General features: G+C 41.8%; 1 protein-coding gene across 7 annotated transcripts in view; it reads right to left on the bottom strand.

Annotated features, from left to right (window-relative positions):
- The window catches only part of ehbp1 (EH domain binding protein 1), a 202,263-nt gene that overhangs the window by 36,750 nt on the left and 145,513 nt on the right, over positions 1 to 20,000 (bottom strand). For 5 of the 7 annotated variants that reach the window (XM_077582804.1, XM_077582806.1, XM_077582807.1 and 2 more), the window contains 5 exons: positions 18,453 to 18,659; positions 10,357 to 10,526; positions 6,774 to 6,912; positions 6,606 to 6,706; positions 2,148 to 2,271 (listed from right to left, as the gene is read on the bottom strand). In XM_077582804.1, coding sequence (XP_077438930.1) covers positions 2,148 to 2,271; positions 6,606 to 6,706; positions 6,774 to 6,912; positions 10,357 to 10,526; positions 18,453 to 18,659 — 741 coding nt within the window. The remainder of the gene's footprint in view (positions 1 to 2,147; positions 2,272 to 6,605; positions 6,707 to 6,773; positions 6,913 to 10,356; positions 10,527 to 18,452; positions 18,660 to 20,000) is intronic. The other 2 variants (XM_077582805.1, XM_077582808.1) reach the window with 2 other exon arrangements.

Genomic DNA, 20,000 nt, shown 5'->3' with positions numbered 1-20,000 from the left:
CCCGCCAAATTTGAAGAGCTCCAGGTTATGTGTTAATTATTTTGGCATTTAATGTTATGAGGACGTCTTCAACATTTTCGGATCCACTGCACATGCTCATCCTCCTCTTTTTTTAATCAGTTAGTTATTGCATAATTTAAAATGAAAAAAAAAATGACCCCAATATTTTGACATGAACAAATATTCTAAATGAAAAACGCAAACATCTATTAAATGCTTTACTTTTTATTGCTTTACAATTTATTTAGGGAGGGTTTAAGAACATTTTAGGTATGTAATTATGTTTTTTTGCTCAAACACGACCTGTGCTACCTTAAACGTAGCCATCCACTGTCACGCTAAAGGATAATCTATGGTCAAAATTAATAGTGCGATTAATCTGCGTTAATTCATGATTAATGCAATATTTTTTTGTGATTAATTAATCAATTACCACTTTAACAGCACTAGTATATATATATATATATATATATATATGCCAATCTCATTGCCCAAAAATAAAACAGGACGTTGATTTTTGAGGGTCTTAACATTGACCAAAAACTCATTGAGCTTTGCACACACATCACACCTGGCAAAAAACACACGCAAAAAACAATCCATATGTACATGTTTATTGTGCCATTTTCAAATCAATTTGGCTTTGAATGTGCCAGTAACCCAACGTGCCAGTACCCCAACGTGCAAGTATCGCAAAGAGAGCCCTATATAGATGCTTGCAGCTCTAATTCTTACTGTTTTTTTTAAATTCTATCCATCCATTATCAGAACCGCTTATCATTGAAGTAAATTTGACTCATATTCAATTATTATATTTAGGAAAACTTTGGACCAGAACAACCTTGTGGTATAGAATCTGCGGATTAACGCACTTTGGATTTTTTTTAATATATAAAAAAAATTACGTGTTTGGTTTAAGTTTGAGAGCCATTAGTTTAGCCATTAACGCTAACTTATATCTATACAATGGCTATGATATGCAAATTTTTGCTATTTGTAGGACAGTTTCCTATCCTAAAATTTTGTAATTGCCTTTGATGAGTCTATTTCCTTACTCAATTTCTCTAGGTGGAGTTTTACAAAAATATAAAAAATAGACAGTTGAATTGTCAAAGAGAGTAAATAGGCTGTTCTCAAGCTATTTTCAACACTTTAAACTGGTTTATATTGAATAAAAATAACAGATAACATGGTGATAGAGCAATACAATAGATTTGGGGAATAATTAAATTTATTTGAGGAAAAATTATTTAGATTAAATAGATTCATAAGTGGTCATGGAGGACGATATGAACCCTTATATATTTCGGCATTCGCCTGTTGTTTTGGGAACGTATTTGTTGTTATTTGCTGAAAAACTCACATATTTGCTAATTTAGCGCTTAGGCCAAAGTAAAGTAGTCTTGTGGCATCTATAGGTAATTCCAGTACAGTATAAACCTTTTAGAATGGGTGACAAGTTTTCACAGATTTTCACAATTCACTTAAGGGCTTGGTCCATATTCTCTGTAGTCAAATAATCTAAGACAAGCAAGCAAGGCCGCTCACTTTTTGTTTCCTTTTTCTGGCTTGCATCGTAACAAGGCCTTACCCCATGGACAAATCTTACAAACTTTGTGTATGCGTGAGTGTGCATGTGTGGATTTGTGAAGTGTGGCGGCGCTCGTGTTGGATCCCATCCCCCCTTTCCCCCCCCACCTCTTCTTTCCTCCCTCATCCCTTTTGCTTCCCTTTAGCTCACTCCCGTCTTCCCTTACACAGCATATCAAGCGAGGCCAGATATGTACTAGGGCGAGGAGGGTGTGTGTGTGCACGGTTGAGCGCACTGTTCAATAGTGAGCGAGCACGGGGCCGGCCGGCTGGCAAACCCAACCAAACGGCGGCGGCGTAGACTTTGGGCCGCTATCACACCCAGTTATCGTTCCCCCATGAAGAGCTCCCTTATCACCCCAGCCCAGAGAGGTCTCCCCCACTTCCCTCTCTCACAGGGAGAGGGGGGCTTCAAAGATTCCCTCTTGCGCAAACTCCCTTCTCTCTCAGGATATATGTGTGTGTGTGTGTGTGTGCGTGTGTGTGTGTGTGTGTGTGTGTGTGTGTTCAATTTGGCAAAACATTTTTTTTCCCCAGCGTAATTGGGCTTGGGGTACCTGTGTCCATGAGATAGCGCAGCCTCTTCTCAACACGAGCTGCCCGGGCGTCGATGTGCCGCTGCTCGCTCTCCAGCGCCGACAGCTCGCCCACCACATACTGACTGGTGTCTTTGAACGCTTTCTGAGAGACCAAAAAACAGAGCGAGAGCGAGAGAGACAGAGTGAGAATGAGTGACAGAGGGTGACACATCATTGAGACGTCCTCGCGGAACAACAACACAAAAGGAGTTAGTTCACCAAATAATGAAAAAATAAGTATGGCTGCCTCTTGTTTTGTGTTTCTCTCTGATAGCTTTCAGCTACATACTCTTTTAGTTGTCAAACTGGGACACTAGGGAGTCTACAACTGTAACTTGTAGATCATTAAAGCTGCTGAATGCAATTTTTTTTTATTTGGAATCGCTACTGCCACCCGTGGCCGAAAAATGAAACTGCACACTGCATTCTTCACGAACACAATGCATAGATGACGTGACATCCGCAGACGAGGGGTGTGGGGGAGGGGGAGACATTGCAAACTTTTCGAACTATTGAGACAACCTCTCTCCTGTACTTTGGACCTAAATTGTCAGCAAACCTCTGGTCTACACTAACTAATAGTGTATGAAGTGCCACTTCCACTAGTGAAAATGCATTTCTTTATAGTTTTAAGGAGCGCTCGCTTCCCCCCCCTACACAGTCACTTTCATTGCACTGAATATACAAACTTTCTCAAGTCATTCTTTGATAAATGTTTTGTTTATTTAATCAAACTGAATGTACTTATTTTACAACTTTTTATCTACTTATTTTTTATTATTATATTACATTTAAAAACTATGAAAATGTAATTGACTTAATTTATTTAATCAGATTTTGAAAAACATTTAATGACATTTTTAATATTTTAGTGCGTAATTATTTTGTAACATTTAAATCATTTTTATTTTATTTGTATTTTATTCTGCTCTGTGATTTGCCAGTCTGCATTTAGGATGGGTGTGTTTTTGCAAAAGGTCCATTAGATATGAAAATCTCTTTCCATTCAATCTATAGCTACAAACACATCTTTTACACTTAACTCAGCCTCTATTCCAAATGGGTTTGTAGTTGCTATTCTGCAGATAGTGATGACAATGTTCATTCAAAAAAAACTAATTAAATCTCCCATTTTACTGCTGATGCTCTTTTTCTGTTTAATGGGAAGACGAAGTAGTGGGAAAGTTTTTTTTTTCTTTCTGCATTTGTTCCACCCAGGCAAGCACTTTTCCCTCCCCGCCTGTGTGTGTCAATTCCCAGTAGCTCTCCTCCTCCTCCTTGAGCAGCCTCCCTTTTCCTTTCGCTCTATCGCTATATTTTTCTCCTTGGCAAATCAATTTTACACATGATCAGCCCACTCCCCTTGCCGCGCTCGGCCCGGCCGTAATTAAGAGCAGGGAAATTACCATATATATTATATTAATGCAAACATCATTCAGCAGGTAATTCTTGGCTGATCGGGATAATGGAAAGGTTCAACACCCATTAACCCTGGAGCGCGGGCGGCGAGGTGCGTGTGTGCGTGCGTGTGTGTGCAGAGGATGTGGGGTCGTCGATAGAGGAGAGAGGGCTGTTTGGGAAGAGACACACACATTGAAATTATAGCATTCTGACGGACACACACAAGTTTAAACACAGACCAAGAGGAGTGAGAATGTGTGTAATGTGAATATACTCAAAAGTCAATTCCTATGGGGTGTGGGGGGAAGACACAATAAAATAACAGGCGTCAAATAAGCGTGCAATGGTAAATCCATCTATCCATCCATACTTCGTTTCATAAAAAGACCACCAAAAAAAAGTATCGATTAGGGGTGTAACATACAGTACATGTCCATCTGTTATTTCCTAAAAAGATAATCTATTTGTTCTGTTACACTTCTTGCACTTTACTAAAAGAATAAATATGTAAGCTGTTATATAATATTACATTTTCATAAAAGTTCATAAAAAGAAGACCAGCGACTCATGTTCGACTAAAGTTTTGTTTATTTGTTATTGTTTATCTGTCAGGTATTGTAAAACTTTTTGGGTCATTTCATTTGTCATTTTAAAGGGGATTTTTTTTTTTTTTTTGAGAAACCACAGAATCCCATGAAGAACAACCTATCAGAGACAGAAAGAGTGACAGACGAGGTGTCAATCATTTGCAGTGCACTCTCTAGCACACTCTGGTCGCCAGCACTCCACTTAAAAAAACTTCCGTCAGGAGGGGTTGCAAGTCAAACAGGAAACCAAAAAAGTGCATGAACTGCTATTTTTTAGCTTAATTTAATCAGAAACAACTCAACTTCACCTTGTTACATTGTTCATAGATCATTGAAACATTCTAATGACATTCAATAGAGAAAAGTGAATGAAATATACACGTAATTATTATCATTTCAGAGCACATCATTAAGGAAATGAGGAGTTAAAGCAGATTAAATATCAAGTGTCAAATTGGAATTTCAGAAAGAACGGGACTGATGGAAATCAGACGACAGCTATAATCTGTAGGGGTGCACCGATTGATCGATAATCGGCTGATCCCTTAAATATAAACCGACCTTTTCCACCGATCTCATCTCCCTCTTCAGAGGTCTGAAAAAGTCAGCCACTGTCCTCTTCTGCTGAGATGACCAATAGTCTTTTTACTTTAGAGAACTACTACCCGTTTGAATTATTTCACAGATATTGTTCAATGTTTTCTAATAAAATAAGATTGGAACTCTGAAGGTGTATGCTGCTTGTTATGAAAAAAATCGTAAAAATCGTAAAAATCAGGATTGGCTCGTCACTCTTTTTAAAAGATTGGAGATCGGCAAGAAAATTGTGATCGGTGCACCCCTAATAATCTGTCATATTTATTTGTGAATCTCTATTAACTCTTTGACCGCCAAAAATGTTTAATAACGTTTAGTAAAATCCAAATGAGGGCCGCCAAAAACGTTAAAAGACGTTAACTATGTTTTTTTTGGGGGGGGGGGGGGTGGAGGAAAGCCTTGGCCAGCTGTGCTGAAAGTATCAGGCAGATCGAGTTAGTATAATGACTATTTATGGGCACTAGATGGCAGCGATGACTCTCTTTGGACAAGCTCGGGTAGCCGTCAGTAGAAGATGTGAGGCGGAGCTAGAGTGTTGAGGGGAGAATGGCTGAGGAAGCGAAAATGGCGACCGGTTGCAAGCAGCTCACGCTTGAGCATTTTTTTCAAAGACGAAAAGCATCGACCAAAGCTAAAGAGCACATTGATGACGACGATGATGATGATGGTGACTCCGAGGTTGACGCCGAAGTTGGAAGCGTTGACGCGGCGGCTTCGATCACGTCGTAAAGCCTCACCGGCTAGCGATGCTAACGCTGGAAAACGCGGTGCACAACCGAGCACTTCTGCAAAGGCGGACGTTCAATCGGACGATGAAGAGTACCCCGAGTCCAATGCATATTCATCGGAGGAGTGGGTACAATCTGATCACGGAGAAGACACTGGTTCTGGACAACGATGCCACCATGAATGGAGTGGATAAGATGGACCAGAACATCTACCACCCGGTATAGGAACTGAAGGACATGAGGAAGCCAGACGTAACACAAGGTCACCGTCTCATGATCCTGAGAGTAGACTTGATGGCAACATGGCCAAACATCCACTGCAGTATATACCTGCTACTCCCCGGAAAAAAAGGCCGGCAAGAAAGTGTAGCGTCTGCACGCGAAGGGGCAATTGCCATGAAACTAATCTGTTGTGCAAATCCTGCTGCGTCCCCTTGCACGCAGGGGAGTGTTACACAAAAAGAAAAACTGTAGTTGAAACAGTACCACAGTTGCACACATTTGTAAATAGTTTGCCAAATTGTTTTGTCAAATTGTTACACTGTTGAATGTAAATAAACGTATTTTGCTATCAAAAAACACTTTTTCATTGTTGGTGGTAGTGTTTTACAGAAGTCAAGCACTGTTTAGGTGTTTGTGGCATCATTCATGGAAAAAAAAAGGTGTCAAATTCACTAGAGTGCATGAAATAATATCGTTTCACAAAAAGCTTGATTTCTCCGTATTTTGGTCCAAAACAGAGCATTTGGGTGAAACTAACCATTTTCTATTGTTGATTACTGAAAAACGGAATAAGGTAGAAACAAACTTTTTTTTTCTGATGAAAGATGAGAGTTCTCTTCTCTCTTCACATCTTTCATTTGGTAGTATCTGTGTTTCCATAGTCCAAACACAAAATTTTCTATAGACCTTGAAAGATCAGTCAAAATGCTTAAATCAGCTGGCACCCACAGCATCCCTTTTCTGAAAACGGTTGGCAGTCAAAGAGTTAATATTGACTCACCATTTGAGAATCACTTACTCAGCATTTAAAATAAACATTTTGTTTTTGATCCAATTCTTGTATTGGATGTCATTAGGTTAAAACTATTGTGGGAAAAAGCTCATTTGACAAACAGACAAACCTCTTCCTCAAACGGTCTAAAGATGTCGATCTCCGTCTGTGACCAGTTGTCCTGTTCAGCCTTCTCCGGGTCTCCGGGAGCAGACCTCTGTTTTTTCACCTCTGCGGGAAGGAAGCGACATTGTTAAAAAGACCTCATAATGGCTCCTAATTTAGGGGATGGACATACCTGGTCTGTTGTCCACGTACTGACTGAAGGACTTGAGCTGTGTTTTCCTAACTGCGGAGTCCTTGTTGAAGACCATGGGGCTTCGCAGCCTCTCGGTGGCACGACGCAGTCTCTCTGCTCGCAACTGTTCCGCATTATTCTGCACAACACACAAAATGTAGACGACGATGCCATTAGATGACCACCAGCGTTGATCTCAAGTTAAGGTGAGAATACAGCCTGCTCAAACGGTAGTGCCAACCAACAAAAGTCCAAATGACAGGAAGTGCTTGGTGATTTGTTTATGATACTTAATATATTTACAATAAAATAAACCAACCATGCAATACACCAACAAACCGATCAAACAAAAATAAAATAACTTCTCAAGCAACCAACCAAGTCCAAAAAACAACCAAACACCCGATCAAAAATAAACCACATACACACACCTACCAACCGTGGCTCAAGGTGTAGAGATGGTCGTTTAGCAACCAGAAGGTCTCCTGTTCGATCCCCGCTCTCCCCAAGTCATGTCCTTGGGCAAGGCACTTCACACACATTACCTCCAGTGCTACTCAAATGTATGGAAGGAGCGAATGTTTGGTGGTGGTTGGAGGGGCTGTAGGCGCACACTGACAGCCTCGCTTCCGTCAGCCTGCCCCAGGGCAGCTATGGCTATATAAGTAGCTTACCGGCACCACAGTGTGGATGTGTAAGTGCATGAATAATGTATCTGTTCCATTGTAAAGTGTCTTTGAGTATCTGATAGAAAAGCGCTATATAATTATGATGCATTATTATTATTATTACACAAAAAAACAACCAATCATGTATCTAAACAAATCTTACCAACCAACATATAAATCAAAAAAACAAAAACAAATCTAGCAAGCAAGCAACCCCCTGCCCCCACCCCCATGTCTAAAACGTGCTACTTATGATCTCACAACTGTGAGCAAAAGTACATACTACAAACACGCACAACATTTGTGTACATGTAAACATGTGTGCGCAAACACACTTACTGCCAGAGCTCTGCGCAACGTCTGCTAGAACGTGATACCTTAGCAACACGGATGCTTTGTTTGTTTGCGTCCACGTTGACAAACACACACTGACAAACACACTCTCCACACACTCAGGGGAGAAGTAAAAAGGAGGCAATTAACTTGACTTTCAACAAAACCCTGAGCCAGAAAATATATTAAAATTATGCAAAAAGGGTAGAAAGGCTATTGTTTTCAAAGTGAACACGTGTTAAAAAGCAGCACGCTTGCTTCTCCTGCTATCAACGGCCTAAAAAAAACAGCACAAAGTAAAAACGCTTTATTAGCGCGTCTCCAAATGAGCCAAGCCGAGTGGAAAAAGAAAGCAACGGAGGTGACTGCTAACGCTAATAGGACGGCCAAAAGTGTAATAAAGTCGACAATTAGGGGCAAACATGTTCCGCCGCTTGAGACGACAGCAGATAGTCAAACGGCGCGCACACAGGCAGGACTCGTTAACTTCACTTCCGACTGTTGGCTCACAATGCCAGCAATTAAGTCTCTTCTTCTTCTGTTTGCTTGGATAAGCGACTAAAAAAGCTCACGTCCAGTCACGACCAGGCAAATTGTGATGAAATACAATGTAATACTTGCCAATTTAACATTTTGGGGGATGTAACAGTTATACTAAAGTATCTCTGCTTCTTTAAACTTTGTTTCAATTGGTAGCATGTTGGAAAAAACTATTCTTGCCTTTAGTGGGAGCTTAAAGAAAGTTGTTTCTGGAAAAGACGCAAAAACAATTTCAGATTTACTTGCTACGCTGACAAAAAAAAAAGTCTGTTGCATTACATAAAAAAAGCATAAACACTGGTTGCACACTTTAAAACCATGTTTCACCAAAACGAATATTGCACAAAATAGAATAATACTCATGTTGGTGAAACTTTTTTAAATTAATTTTATTACGTGCAACTAATGCCAACACTGGCTGGCAACCAGTTCAGGGTGTACCCCGCCTACTGCCCGAAGCCAGCTGAGATAGGCTCCAGCAACCCCCGCGACAAGCGGCTAGGAAAATGGATGGATGGTGTTTTTCAACATTTTTTGACACTTTTTTGGGCATATTTTCACCCCTGATACTTTTCAATGGATATCAATTTTACATAAATTTGCGCTATTTGTGAGCTGGGACAGTCCCTATCTATTGAGAATTGCAGTGGTCAATTGGCCAGTTTATACATTGTTTAAATGGATATAATGCTCCAGCTTCTGATTGTACAGTATCAGTGATCGGTCATTGTTTAAAAATAAATAAATAAAAATTAAAAACTTAGATCGGCCCCAAAATCCTGATTAAGTAAAGCCTGCAAGGAAAAAAATGAAACTTTTATGTCAAGATGTCGTGTCCCGATGAAATGCACACCCACAATGTTATGCCTTTCTACGCGCACGCACACAGGCACACACGCGCGCGCACACACACACGCACACGCACACGCACACGCACACCCACCCACCCACCCACCCACACCCACACACACACACACACACACACACACGCACACACACACACACACACACACACACACACACACACACACACACACACACACAGCCGTAACGGACTAAGCCCCTTTTTGGCTTTGAACAACACGAGGGTGTTTATGTGAATCGATGATCAAAGTGTCCCCATAAGCGCCCACCGACACACACATGCACAGTCACCTTATTCCACTTGACATTCCCATCAATCAATTAAAGTGATGTTAAGACTGCGTGCGACTCAATATTCACATCAGAAGATACAGACACTTACACTGGAGAAGGTCACAGTCAATAGTGACTGCTGCTACTAATTTTACAGAGGCATATGTGCGTGCAAACACACACCAACCGACGCACACTGTCAGCGGAGTGCCATCTTGAGTCAATAGATCTGATCGATGGCACACTCGGAAGAAGCTTACAGGTGTTTATATTGCCGTTGTTGCCCCTCGTATCCCATACAGTTTTAGTATGTTCCATGGTATCCCATATTGTCTCATATGTCCCCCATTCTGTCCAATAGTGTCGACCAATGACCCAATCACATACTGTACTGTACTGTACCATTTTGTCCCATTTTTCCCATTTATATCCCATTGTGTCCCCTATCGTAGCCCCCCATTATATCTCATAATGTCCTTTATTATGGCCCATTGAGTCCCACAATGTATTCTATTATGTCTCATTTTGTCACATGATGTCCCCTAATATGTCTCTTAGTGTCCCCAATTGTGTCTGGCCATGTCCTATTATGTTGCAGTATCCCCTAACATGTCAAATCTTGTCCCATAGCATCCCCACATGTCCCATAGTGTCACAAAATAGTCTAATTTTGTCCATTTAATGTCCCCTATTATGTCTCACCATGCCCTAGTTTGTCCCAGAGTCCCAAATTATGTCACATCTTGTTCCATAATGTCCCCTAATATGTCTCATGTCCAAAAGGTTCCTATCATGTTCAACAATGTCCCTATTATGTCACATAGTCCCCTATTGTGTTTCACTATGTCCTATTTTTTCTCATAGTGTTCCCTGTGATGTGACATGTCTGATACAGTAGTACATACTTCCACTCCATCTGCAGGGCTGGGCGGGGAGGCAGAGGAGGATGAGGTGGCAGTGGGTGTAGAAGAGGAAGAAGAGGACGGGGATAAAGGGCCGGCGGTGGCGGTGAGGGCGCTCGGCCTGATCTTGCTCAGCTCCTTGAGTTTAAGGTCAACGTGCTTGCTATTTGCTTCTGAAACAAATAGAAAGAAAATACATGACTAAAACTTTAAATGCACATAAACTGTTACATCACATATAAATAAGCCACTTTTCCATCATAAGATACAGGATCTTTGATTTATTGGTACTCCAGACCAGATTCAAAAGTTATCGAGAGATACATTTAAAGTTTTTTTGCACTAAACTTTTAGTGACTTCCATCAGGTGTTACAGAACTTCATCAAATCATGCAAAATGACACATACGCACACACAAAAAAAGAAGAAAAACAAAGAGTTAGCCCAGTGTACAAAGTACTTCTCAGTGGCTCAATGACCGTGTGACTAATTTTATACCTCTTGCCTTCCCCCATCTACATTTGAGTAAAGGCACTTTCCTTGACACTAAACTCATTTTCATTGATTGTTGCCGAACATGTGATTTTCTCCACAGTTGCGTCACCTTTCAGAGGCAGCTTGCAGGGAAGGAGTGGCGAGCAAAGCACTCCTGCCAGGCTGCAGCGCTGCATGGAGGGACATGAAAGAGGAGCAGGAAGACCTTTTTGTGTGTCACGCGCGACATGATGCATGTATGACACCAGACTACATTTCACCATACTGACATTGTAACGAAAATTGCCCGTCAACCTCAATTTTTATTTTATTTGCCTTTTTAATGTGTGTGCGTGCCTTAACCCTGTGTTTTCTCAAACCAACCAGAGACGGTTCAAAAAGGAAAAACTCTTTGAATTTCCTTCCAGCAAGGACTAAATTAAAATTTTACAACAAAGGAAACACATATCTCAGTGCCTACCGAGATCTAAAAGCCTGTTTAGCAAGCAGACTAGCGATAAGACTGCTTATCAGTCCCAAGACCACTTTTATGGTTTGGTCTATCCACAAGAATCAGCCATGTGTTTTTGGAAACAACGCACCTTGGAAGTTATATGGTACAACAGTGCCCTCGAGCGGTCACTATCAGTATCATCCTCAAGAATCCTGCCGCTCGTAATTAATCTGAAGTCTATATAATTCGGGACATAAACGGACTCTATGTACTTGACTGACATCAAGTGACTTCTGTTGTTTATCTTTGTACACAACCTGTATGTCCATCTCAAATGAATGATGTGTGTAACTTCTGCAGCCACCTAAGTTTAGCTAATTAGTAAGCTTAGCGGATTCAATAACTTTATGATCGCGGTAATGTTTGAAATGTGTCCAGAATGATACATGAAGCATCTGGCTTGTCAATTCTGATCAAAAACTATCAAATGCTATCCCAAAAGATTGGTCTCAGTCGACGAAGTCTGCTTCAAGTGCACGGAAGTGGCGGGACTACTACTCTGACCCCCTGGGACACAAGTTTAAAAGCTAGCGCGCAAAGGAACTTCCCCCTCTTCTTCACTCTTCTCCCTCCTTGCTCTTCTCCTCTTCTCTTTTTCTGACCATCACGAGAGACGTAGTTGCCGAACACGCTGAGAGACCACGTGGCTTCCTTTGAGCCCCGGAATTGAGCCACGCCGCGCGCCCCAAAGCACGCATCACACAAGGATTCGCAACCAAACTGCACGTCCCAAAACGCGCGTCTGTTCCTGTCGAGAGCCGATCCACCTACCTTCTGCTCTCTGAATCACGCAGCGTCCCGCCGACCCGGTTCCACGACAGTTGTTAGGCACTGAGCCGCTGCGCGCCAGCGACCCATTTCTGCTCCAGCCGTGAGCCTGAGACGCCCCGCAGCACCCAAACCAACTGACTGTGGCCTCTCAACCGCGCAAGTCATCCATGGACCTGTCGTGGCCTCCACGCCGTGTGCGCACCTCGCCGCCACTTCGGGTTGACTCCAATACGACTACCGAGGTGTGCAAATCGCGATCTACTGACGGTGTACAACCGTTCCAACAGGGGGATAGCTCATAAATTTTATCTCAGCGCCACCCTGGCGCGAGCTCTGACCTACGAAGCCCTTGTAGATCCTGCGGCAGACGTCACGGTGATGTCGACCACGGTGTTTGAGCAACTCCGTGCCGCGTCGCTAGCTAATGACCAACTGCTTCGCCTACAGCGTTGGCCACTTACTGTTCACGCCTTTTCACCTACTAACACACAAGACTGTTGTTGCAATGGTACATTGGTCCGTTGGCCCCATGGAATTCATCCATCCAGTCTATGTGGGACCCATTGAGTCGGTCCCCCTTCTTATGGGTCAAGACCGGTTCGCTTCCAACCCATCATCGACTACCAGAAACGCCAGATCTGGGCCCAGGTGCGGCAGGCTTTGCCGACAACACGCCCGGGCCATGACCGGTCTCACTGTGACTCGGGCGCACCCACCACACATTGAAGCAGGCGAACAGGGAACTGGGACCCGACACCTTTCAAGGCAGGACCACTCAGACGCGACATCTTCCTGTGTGACCTTGATCCGCCACCGGCCGATGCAGGGTACGCCCCTCGCATCATCGGAGGTGTCCAGGTGCAAAGAACACCCGTCTTTGACACTGTCCTTGCCTTTTAGGCTGACAAATCATCCACTTCTACAGCTTTTGCTGACAACTTGCGAGATCATGGCCCAAACATTTCTTTGGTCTCCAAGTCTTGCCGGTTTCTGTTGAATATGGAACCCCCTCTTACCATTTTTGCAGTGGGCGTGTGCGCCTTAAACATTCAGTGGAACCGGCGCTCACTGAACCACTACTTCCTGGGTGTCCCGGACACACCCTACACCCTTTTGGTGGGTGCAGACTTGCTTGTCCGCCTTGCCGTCCAGGTAGACACAATCAACAATGTACCGTGGTCCCTCACCAACTCGGAACCTTTTGTGTGCGTTCCCAGTCTTCCAAACAGGAAGTCTGGACAAATCATCCGTTCAGACTACCACGACGTCACTCTAACTGTGCCCGTGGTTGGACACATTCCACCTGACTTGTTCTTGACTGAGGATGCTGACGGCCGAAGACTAACTAGGCCATCTTAAATAGTCACAGTCAACACTGCCGGTCCCACCAACGATGAAAACCTCGTTCAGGTGGACCCCAAGGATCAATACAAGTTGGCACTCACCTTCGGCAACAAACAATACACTTTCGCCCGGTGCCTATTCGGCTATGCTAACCCGCCGGCCGAATTCAACATCTTACTCAACAAGGCGTGCCCCGCCGCCGCCAGGGGCCACCTCAGTTATGTAGACGATGTGGAGCTCCTCTTTGGATGAACACTTGGTGAAAATCAACCACGTTCTTGGACAGCTGTCTTCCGCAGGTGCCAAGCTGTGCCTCCTGAAAGGTCAGTGGTGCCGCACAAAGGTCAACTACGTGGGGATCTTGGTTGGGCTGAACGGGATTGAACCACTATCCAGCCGTATTCAAAGCCTTCTTGACATCAAAACCCCCACCGATGTTTCGAAACTCCGCAGCTTCCTGGGCGTGTGCAACTATCTGCGCCAGTTCATCGAAAACTTTGCTGACATAGACACGCCCTTCGGTTGGGGTGTCGAACATAACAACCCGATGAGCACGCTAAAACAAAAGCTGGGCTCCGCCCCGTCTCGCATACCCCGATAGCAACAGGGAATTTTTCTTGGAAGCAGGACTCGCCGACTATTGGGTGAGCGCGGGTCAAGACCAAATGTACGACCTGGACAAACATGTCGTGGCGTATGCCAGTAAAACGCTGAACGGCCCCGAGTTGAAATACTCCGGCTGCGAAAAAGCCCTGCTTTCCACAGTGTGGGCAATCAAACATTTCTCGAACTACAATGGAACTATTGATACAAAATATCGTCTGATTACCTTTTTCAACCACCCACGTATTCGAGACGGCGTCGTGACGAATGCGCGCATTGCCGGCTGGCTTATGGTGTTACGACGTTCGGCTCCGGTACGCGAAAAAACTCGAAGTCACCGATGGGTACCGATCGAGCGATTTGCCAAAACTGTGTGTCGACCTCCTCGACCCCGCCGACAGACGTCGTCATTCCACTGATGCCGGAATTCACGCGTGTAACGAATATTGACCCTCACCCTAATTTTTATTTTTTTTAATCTCTTTGAATTTCCCTCCAGCAGGGACTAGCGATAAAACGTTTTTTTCAGTCCCCAGACCATCTTTTATTGTCTGAACTATCCACAGGAATCAGCCATGTGTTTTTGGAAACAACGCCCCTTGTAAGTTATTCGGTACAACAGTGCCCTCCAGCGGTCACTATTGGTATTATCCTCAAGAATCCTGCCGCTCTTAATTAATCTGAAGTCTACATAATTCAGAACATAAACGGACTCTATGTACTTGACTGACATCAAGTGACTTCTGTTTATTTTTGTACACAACCTGTATGTCTATCTCAAATGAATGATGTGTATAACTTCTGCAGCCATTTAACTTTAACTATTTAGTAGGCTTAGCGGATTCAATATCTTTATGATCGCGGTAATGTTTGAATTGTATTCAGAATGATAAATGAAGCAACTGGCTTGACAATTCTGATAAAAAAAAAATCAAATGCTATCCCAAAAGCTTAGTTTCAGTTGACCAAGTCTGCTTCAAGCACACGGAAGAGGCGGGGGCACAAGCTAAAAAGCCAGCGCGCAAAGGAACTTCCTTCTCTTCTTCGCCCCTCTTCTTCACTCTTCTCCTCTTCTCCTCTTGCCCCATGAATGTCTCCTGACCATCACGAGAGACGTGGTCGCCGAACACGCAGAGAGCGACCATGTGGCTCCCTTCTTTTAGCCCCAGACTTGAGCCACGCCGCGCGCCCCAAAGCACGCATCACGCAAGGACTCGCAACCACATTGCGCGTCTCAAAGCGCGCGTGTCTGTTCCTGCCGAGAGCCAACCCGCTCTCTGAATCACGCAGCGCCTCGCCGACGGCTGTTAGGCACCGAGCCGCTGCGCGCCAGCGACCCATTTCTGCTCCAGCCATGCGCCCGAGACGCCTCGCAGCGCCCATACCAACTGAATGCGGCCTCTCAAACGCGCAAGCACATCACCACCAACCGGGACTTGTGCCAGCCAAGGACCTGCCGCGGCCTCAACGCCGCGAGCGCACCTTGCCACCAACCGGAGACCTGCAGCGGCCTCTCAGTCGTGCGCCGATCACCATCAGCCAGAGAATTCAGTGCAGCATTCTAGCTGCGCATGCGCCAACTGCCCAGATTGCCTCCATCGGAGTTTTCTTCAACTGAGGATCGACGCTCGCCGAGTCCCTCTCTCTCCCGTGCACCTGAACCAGTCCATAAGTGCGCCTTCATTGAAATCTGACCATATATCACTGACGCAACGCTTTAATTCAAATATAAAAGGATTGACAGGTCAAAACGCTTCCATCTCTATTCCCATCTATCTTTTTTATTCACTTTTTATCTTACTTTGTTAGGTTGCATGTTTTCTTTTTATCTTTGATTCACATTTTTTTTTATTCTGTTTCAATAATAGGTTAAGCTGTGAAAGCTATATGTGTGTGTTTACTAAATGAATTGGTTGTCTAGAAATTTCATTTCTGCCAAATCATTTGTGTTTACTGAGTGGATTAGTAATTCTCTTATTAAAGCAAATAACTCCATGATTAAAGTAGCAACTTCAGATTATGAATACTTGATAATAGGATTTTTATCGTTCATTTTGCTCCTACAAAAAAGCAAAGTCAACGTGGTGCCCCCAGAGGTTGCTGAAAAGCATTCCCACATATGTTATTCGGATTTTTTATTATTATTTCAGGCACATTTTATTCTCCACTTTTTTGCCGTCAAACAACTCCCACATAATACAACTCTTCCTTATTAATTTTCAATGGGACTGATAATCATTACCAGCTCTCTGATACTGCTGAGTAGCGCACTTGGTAATATGCCTTGTCCGGTAACCAGGAAGTCCCAGGTTCAAATCCCACCTCTGACTTTACATTGCAATTATAACCATGACAATTATGTTAAGGGTTATAAATGTATACCAACTAACTATCATATCAGGAAATGCATTATAATTTCACTGAAATGGACTTCCCTTAGCTCAGTCCATAGAACACAGTGCGGAACAATAAACAGGAAGTGTGGTTTCGAAACACGCTTGGACAACTCTTTAGGATAAAAACAATATTGAATACTAATCATTGTCAAATTACTTCACATCCATTATTTTTGTCATTCGTCATTATTAAGTTTTGTTTCTATATTATCTGTTCTATATTCAAAATTCAAATTTAGCGCAAGCTCAGTATATACTGACATATTAACTGCAATTACATATGATGTCACAGATTCTTCTATGGCTAAAGTGGTTCAGCAGATAAGAGAAAAGGCTGGTGGTCAGTGTACCTGGGTTCAAATCCAGCTTTAATCTCTCTTTAGTACAAATGCAATATTGAATACTAATCATTGTCAAATTATTTCACAGGCATTACTTTTGATGTAATCCATCATTATTAGGTTTTTAATTCATTTTATATTGACAATTCCAATTCAGCGTGTTGACTAGACTGTTGTATTTACTACAATTATATACAATGTCACAGACTCTTCTATGGCAGCAATGTTTGAGCATTTGCCTGCCACACTGGAAGACCTCGGTTCAAACCCCGCTTGGACAACTACAGCTAGTGAGTAAATTATTGCAGTGTACTGCATGCCTAGGTGGCACTATTGAGTTATTTTTTGTTTATTTTATATTTCTCCATTGGATATCATTCGTTCCACTTTCCCATTTAAATGAATGGAGGGTACACCATGCCTAGGTGGCGCTATTGAGTAATTTATTTTTTGTGTGTGTGTGTATTTTTCCATTGGATATCATTAGTTCCAGTTTTCCATCTAAATGAATGTAAGGCACTTTCAGATAACACTTTCATAAGCATTCAGCTAATAGCATTCAGTTTAGCATTCATCTTTCAGCATTCCCACGCAATTTCTGCAGAAATTGCACATAGTCTAGTTCATAACGGTGTTTGTGCAACAGTCAGTAAGACAGTCAGATTCAAACACTGTTTGGGACTTTATAGCTGCATCTGTCATACCTTGCTGAATAGCCGTGTATACATAGAGTAAGAGAGGGTATTATTTGCTAGCTAACACTTTTGGGATAGCAGGAAAAGAAATAAAAAGTAATTCTATAATATAAAACAAGATAAATAAACATAATTTATGGTATTTTTAAAATATATATTTCCAGTACAAATATTTTATATGTATCTATATATTTTTGCTGCAATTTGAATGTATTGTTTTAATCTTTCAAAGTGTTCTTAATTTTGACATGCTTGTAAGTAAAATCCTTTATTTCTATTATAATTTTTTTATTTTAAGATATAGCTAATAATGTAGTCTTTGAAATGTCTTATACTAGTCTAATACTCCTTTTTATTATCATTTGTCATTGTAATATTTTGATAGTATTTCAGGACAATTTTGAAAATATATTTAATCCGTTGTTTTTTTTAACACAGGTGTATTAGGTGTCCCTTTAAATGAATCATAAGTGAAAAGCAATGTGTTCTCATTTCTGCAAGCATGCAAGTTAATAGTTAAGCTTTTCAAAACATAATTTATGGACAAATATGTTGTTTTACTTCACTTAGCCTGATCATCACTGTTGCCACTTTTAATTAGGCTCTTTCATGAATACGAAGACGACTTAAGTGTCTAACATCAATGAGGAAGCAGCACAACAACAAAGCTGTTGAAGATAGAGCACTTAAAAGACTTAGTCTGGTTTTCATGTTTTCCTTTTGGAGCCTCCTCGCACATATCACACATCAGCAGGAAAAGACAAATATACTCGCACAAAACATGAAAAAGCCAACAGATTTGGTTAAGGTTTTCTTTTTTGTTTGGAAAGCACATAAAAAACTAAAATAATACTACATACGCAAAAGAAAACTTGATATATGAGTGTGGAAAAGAAGTGTGTTACAAAGAGAAGCACTAGACAATCAACCATGCAGCAAGCACCACATCCAGTGACTTTACCAGAGAATTTTAGCTCAGAGCTGGGGTTAGTAAGGTCCAGAGGCCCCTGGCTGCTGCTGGACGGAGGCGCCTCCAGTGGGTTAGCAGCCAGGGCAGACGTAGAGGCTGTGTTGTCAACAGAGTCACCCTCCACATCGAAGTCCTCACCCTTTTTACTATCAAGGCCATCATCGCTATGGCAACCCTCTTCTCCATCATCCAACATGTCTGTGGGTCGTTAGTTAGACAGAACATGATAAGAAATGGAAAAAACAGTTAAACAGAAATGAAGGAAAGTTTGTTAGTTTTAGAAAATTCAGCCCCTGAAGCCAGTTTCCTTTGGTGAAATTTGGTAGAAATGTCTATCATGAGTAAGTCCGCAAAAAAGTCTCATGATGCCAAGCCTGAAAAGACACAGGAAGTTTGCCATTTGAATTTGAAGTCATTTTCAGGCGCCCCTCAAACAAAAACCTTTCTGACTAGAATAATGAAAAAATTCATCCCATGAAAAAAAAAACTCTTTTAGCAACCTGAAAATTGGTGGGAATGTCTATCATTAGGAGACCCACAAAAATGTTTCTGGACGCCATGCATGAAAAGACACAAGGTGTCTGCAATTGTTCAAGGAGCCACCATTTTAGGCGTATTTCTTCACAGACAAATTAATCCAAAAGATGTTAAATAGGTCAACAGTCAACAGTAAAAATCGCGAGTTATTACCATTGAGTGTGGGTGAAGCATGGCAGCAAAGTTTGATGACTCGCTAAAAAAAGAAACTCTTCTGGACAATGAAAAGCGACAAACAATAAAAGCATTTATCAATAGTTTTTTTCTCTTTTTAATTTGCTAGCTGCGATGTGGAGCGTCCTTGCAAGTGGCTGGGGTTTAATTAAAGGCGTCGGAGTTGGAAAGTTTCTTTGCGGGCAGAACCATGGAGGGTGGAGGGGGTTAGGCTGAGTTATATTAAAGGAGAGTGAGAGAGCAAGAGAAAGGCTAGGATTAGCCGTTCTGCTCGGCAGGCCTTGTGTGTGTGCAGCCCACAGCACTTCTCCTCTTACTCGTCCTCCTTCGTTTTCTTTTCTTCCCCAGCTCCATTTTTAATGAGATCAACAATTAGTGCGATTCAAAGACACCGAAGTAGCAAATAAATCAATCACGGCACTCCTCTGCCTTGCGTCTGATTTGCGTCACCTATTTTTTTTTTCCGGAAGTTGCAAGAATGTGATAATCATATAATGCAAAAAACCTTTCACAAAGTCAGAAACAAGTTTTATAGTTCAAATGTTAAAATGTGCATATACATACATACATATACATATATATATATATATATACATACATATATATATATATATATATACATACATATATATATATATATATATATACATACATATATACATATATATATACATACATATATATATATATATATACATACATATATATATATATATATACATACATATATACATATATATATATATACATACATATATACATATATATATATATATACATATATATATACATATATATATATACATATATATATGTATATATATATAT

The sequence above is a fragment of the Vanacampus margaritifer genome, chromosome 12, assembly GCF_051991255.1.
Source record: "Vanacampus margaritifer isolate UIUO_Vmar chromosome 12, RoL_Vmar_1.0, whole genome shotgun sequence".
NCBI lineage: Eukaryota > Metazoa > Chordata > Actinopteri > Syngnathiformes > Syngnathidae > Vanacampus > Vanacampus margaritifer.
Note: the sequence above shows the minus strand (reverse complement) of the source record. Positions and strands in the feature narration are given on the sequence as shown.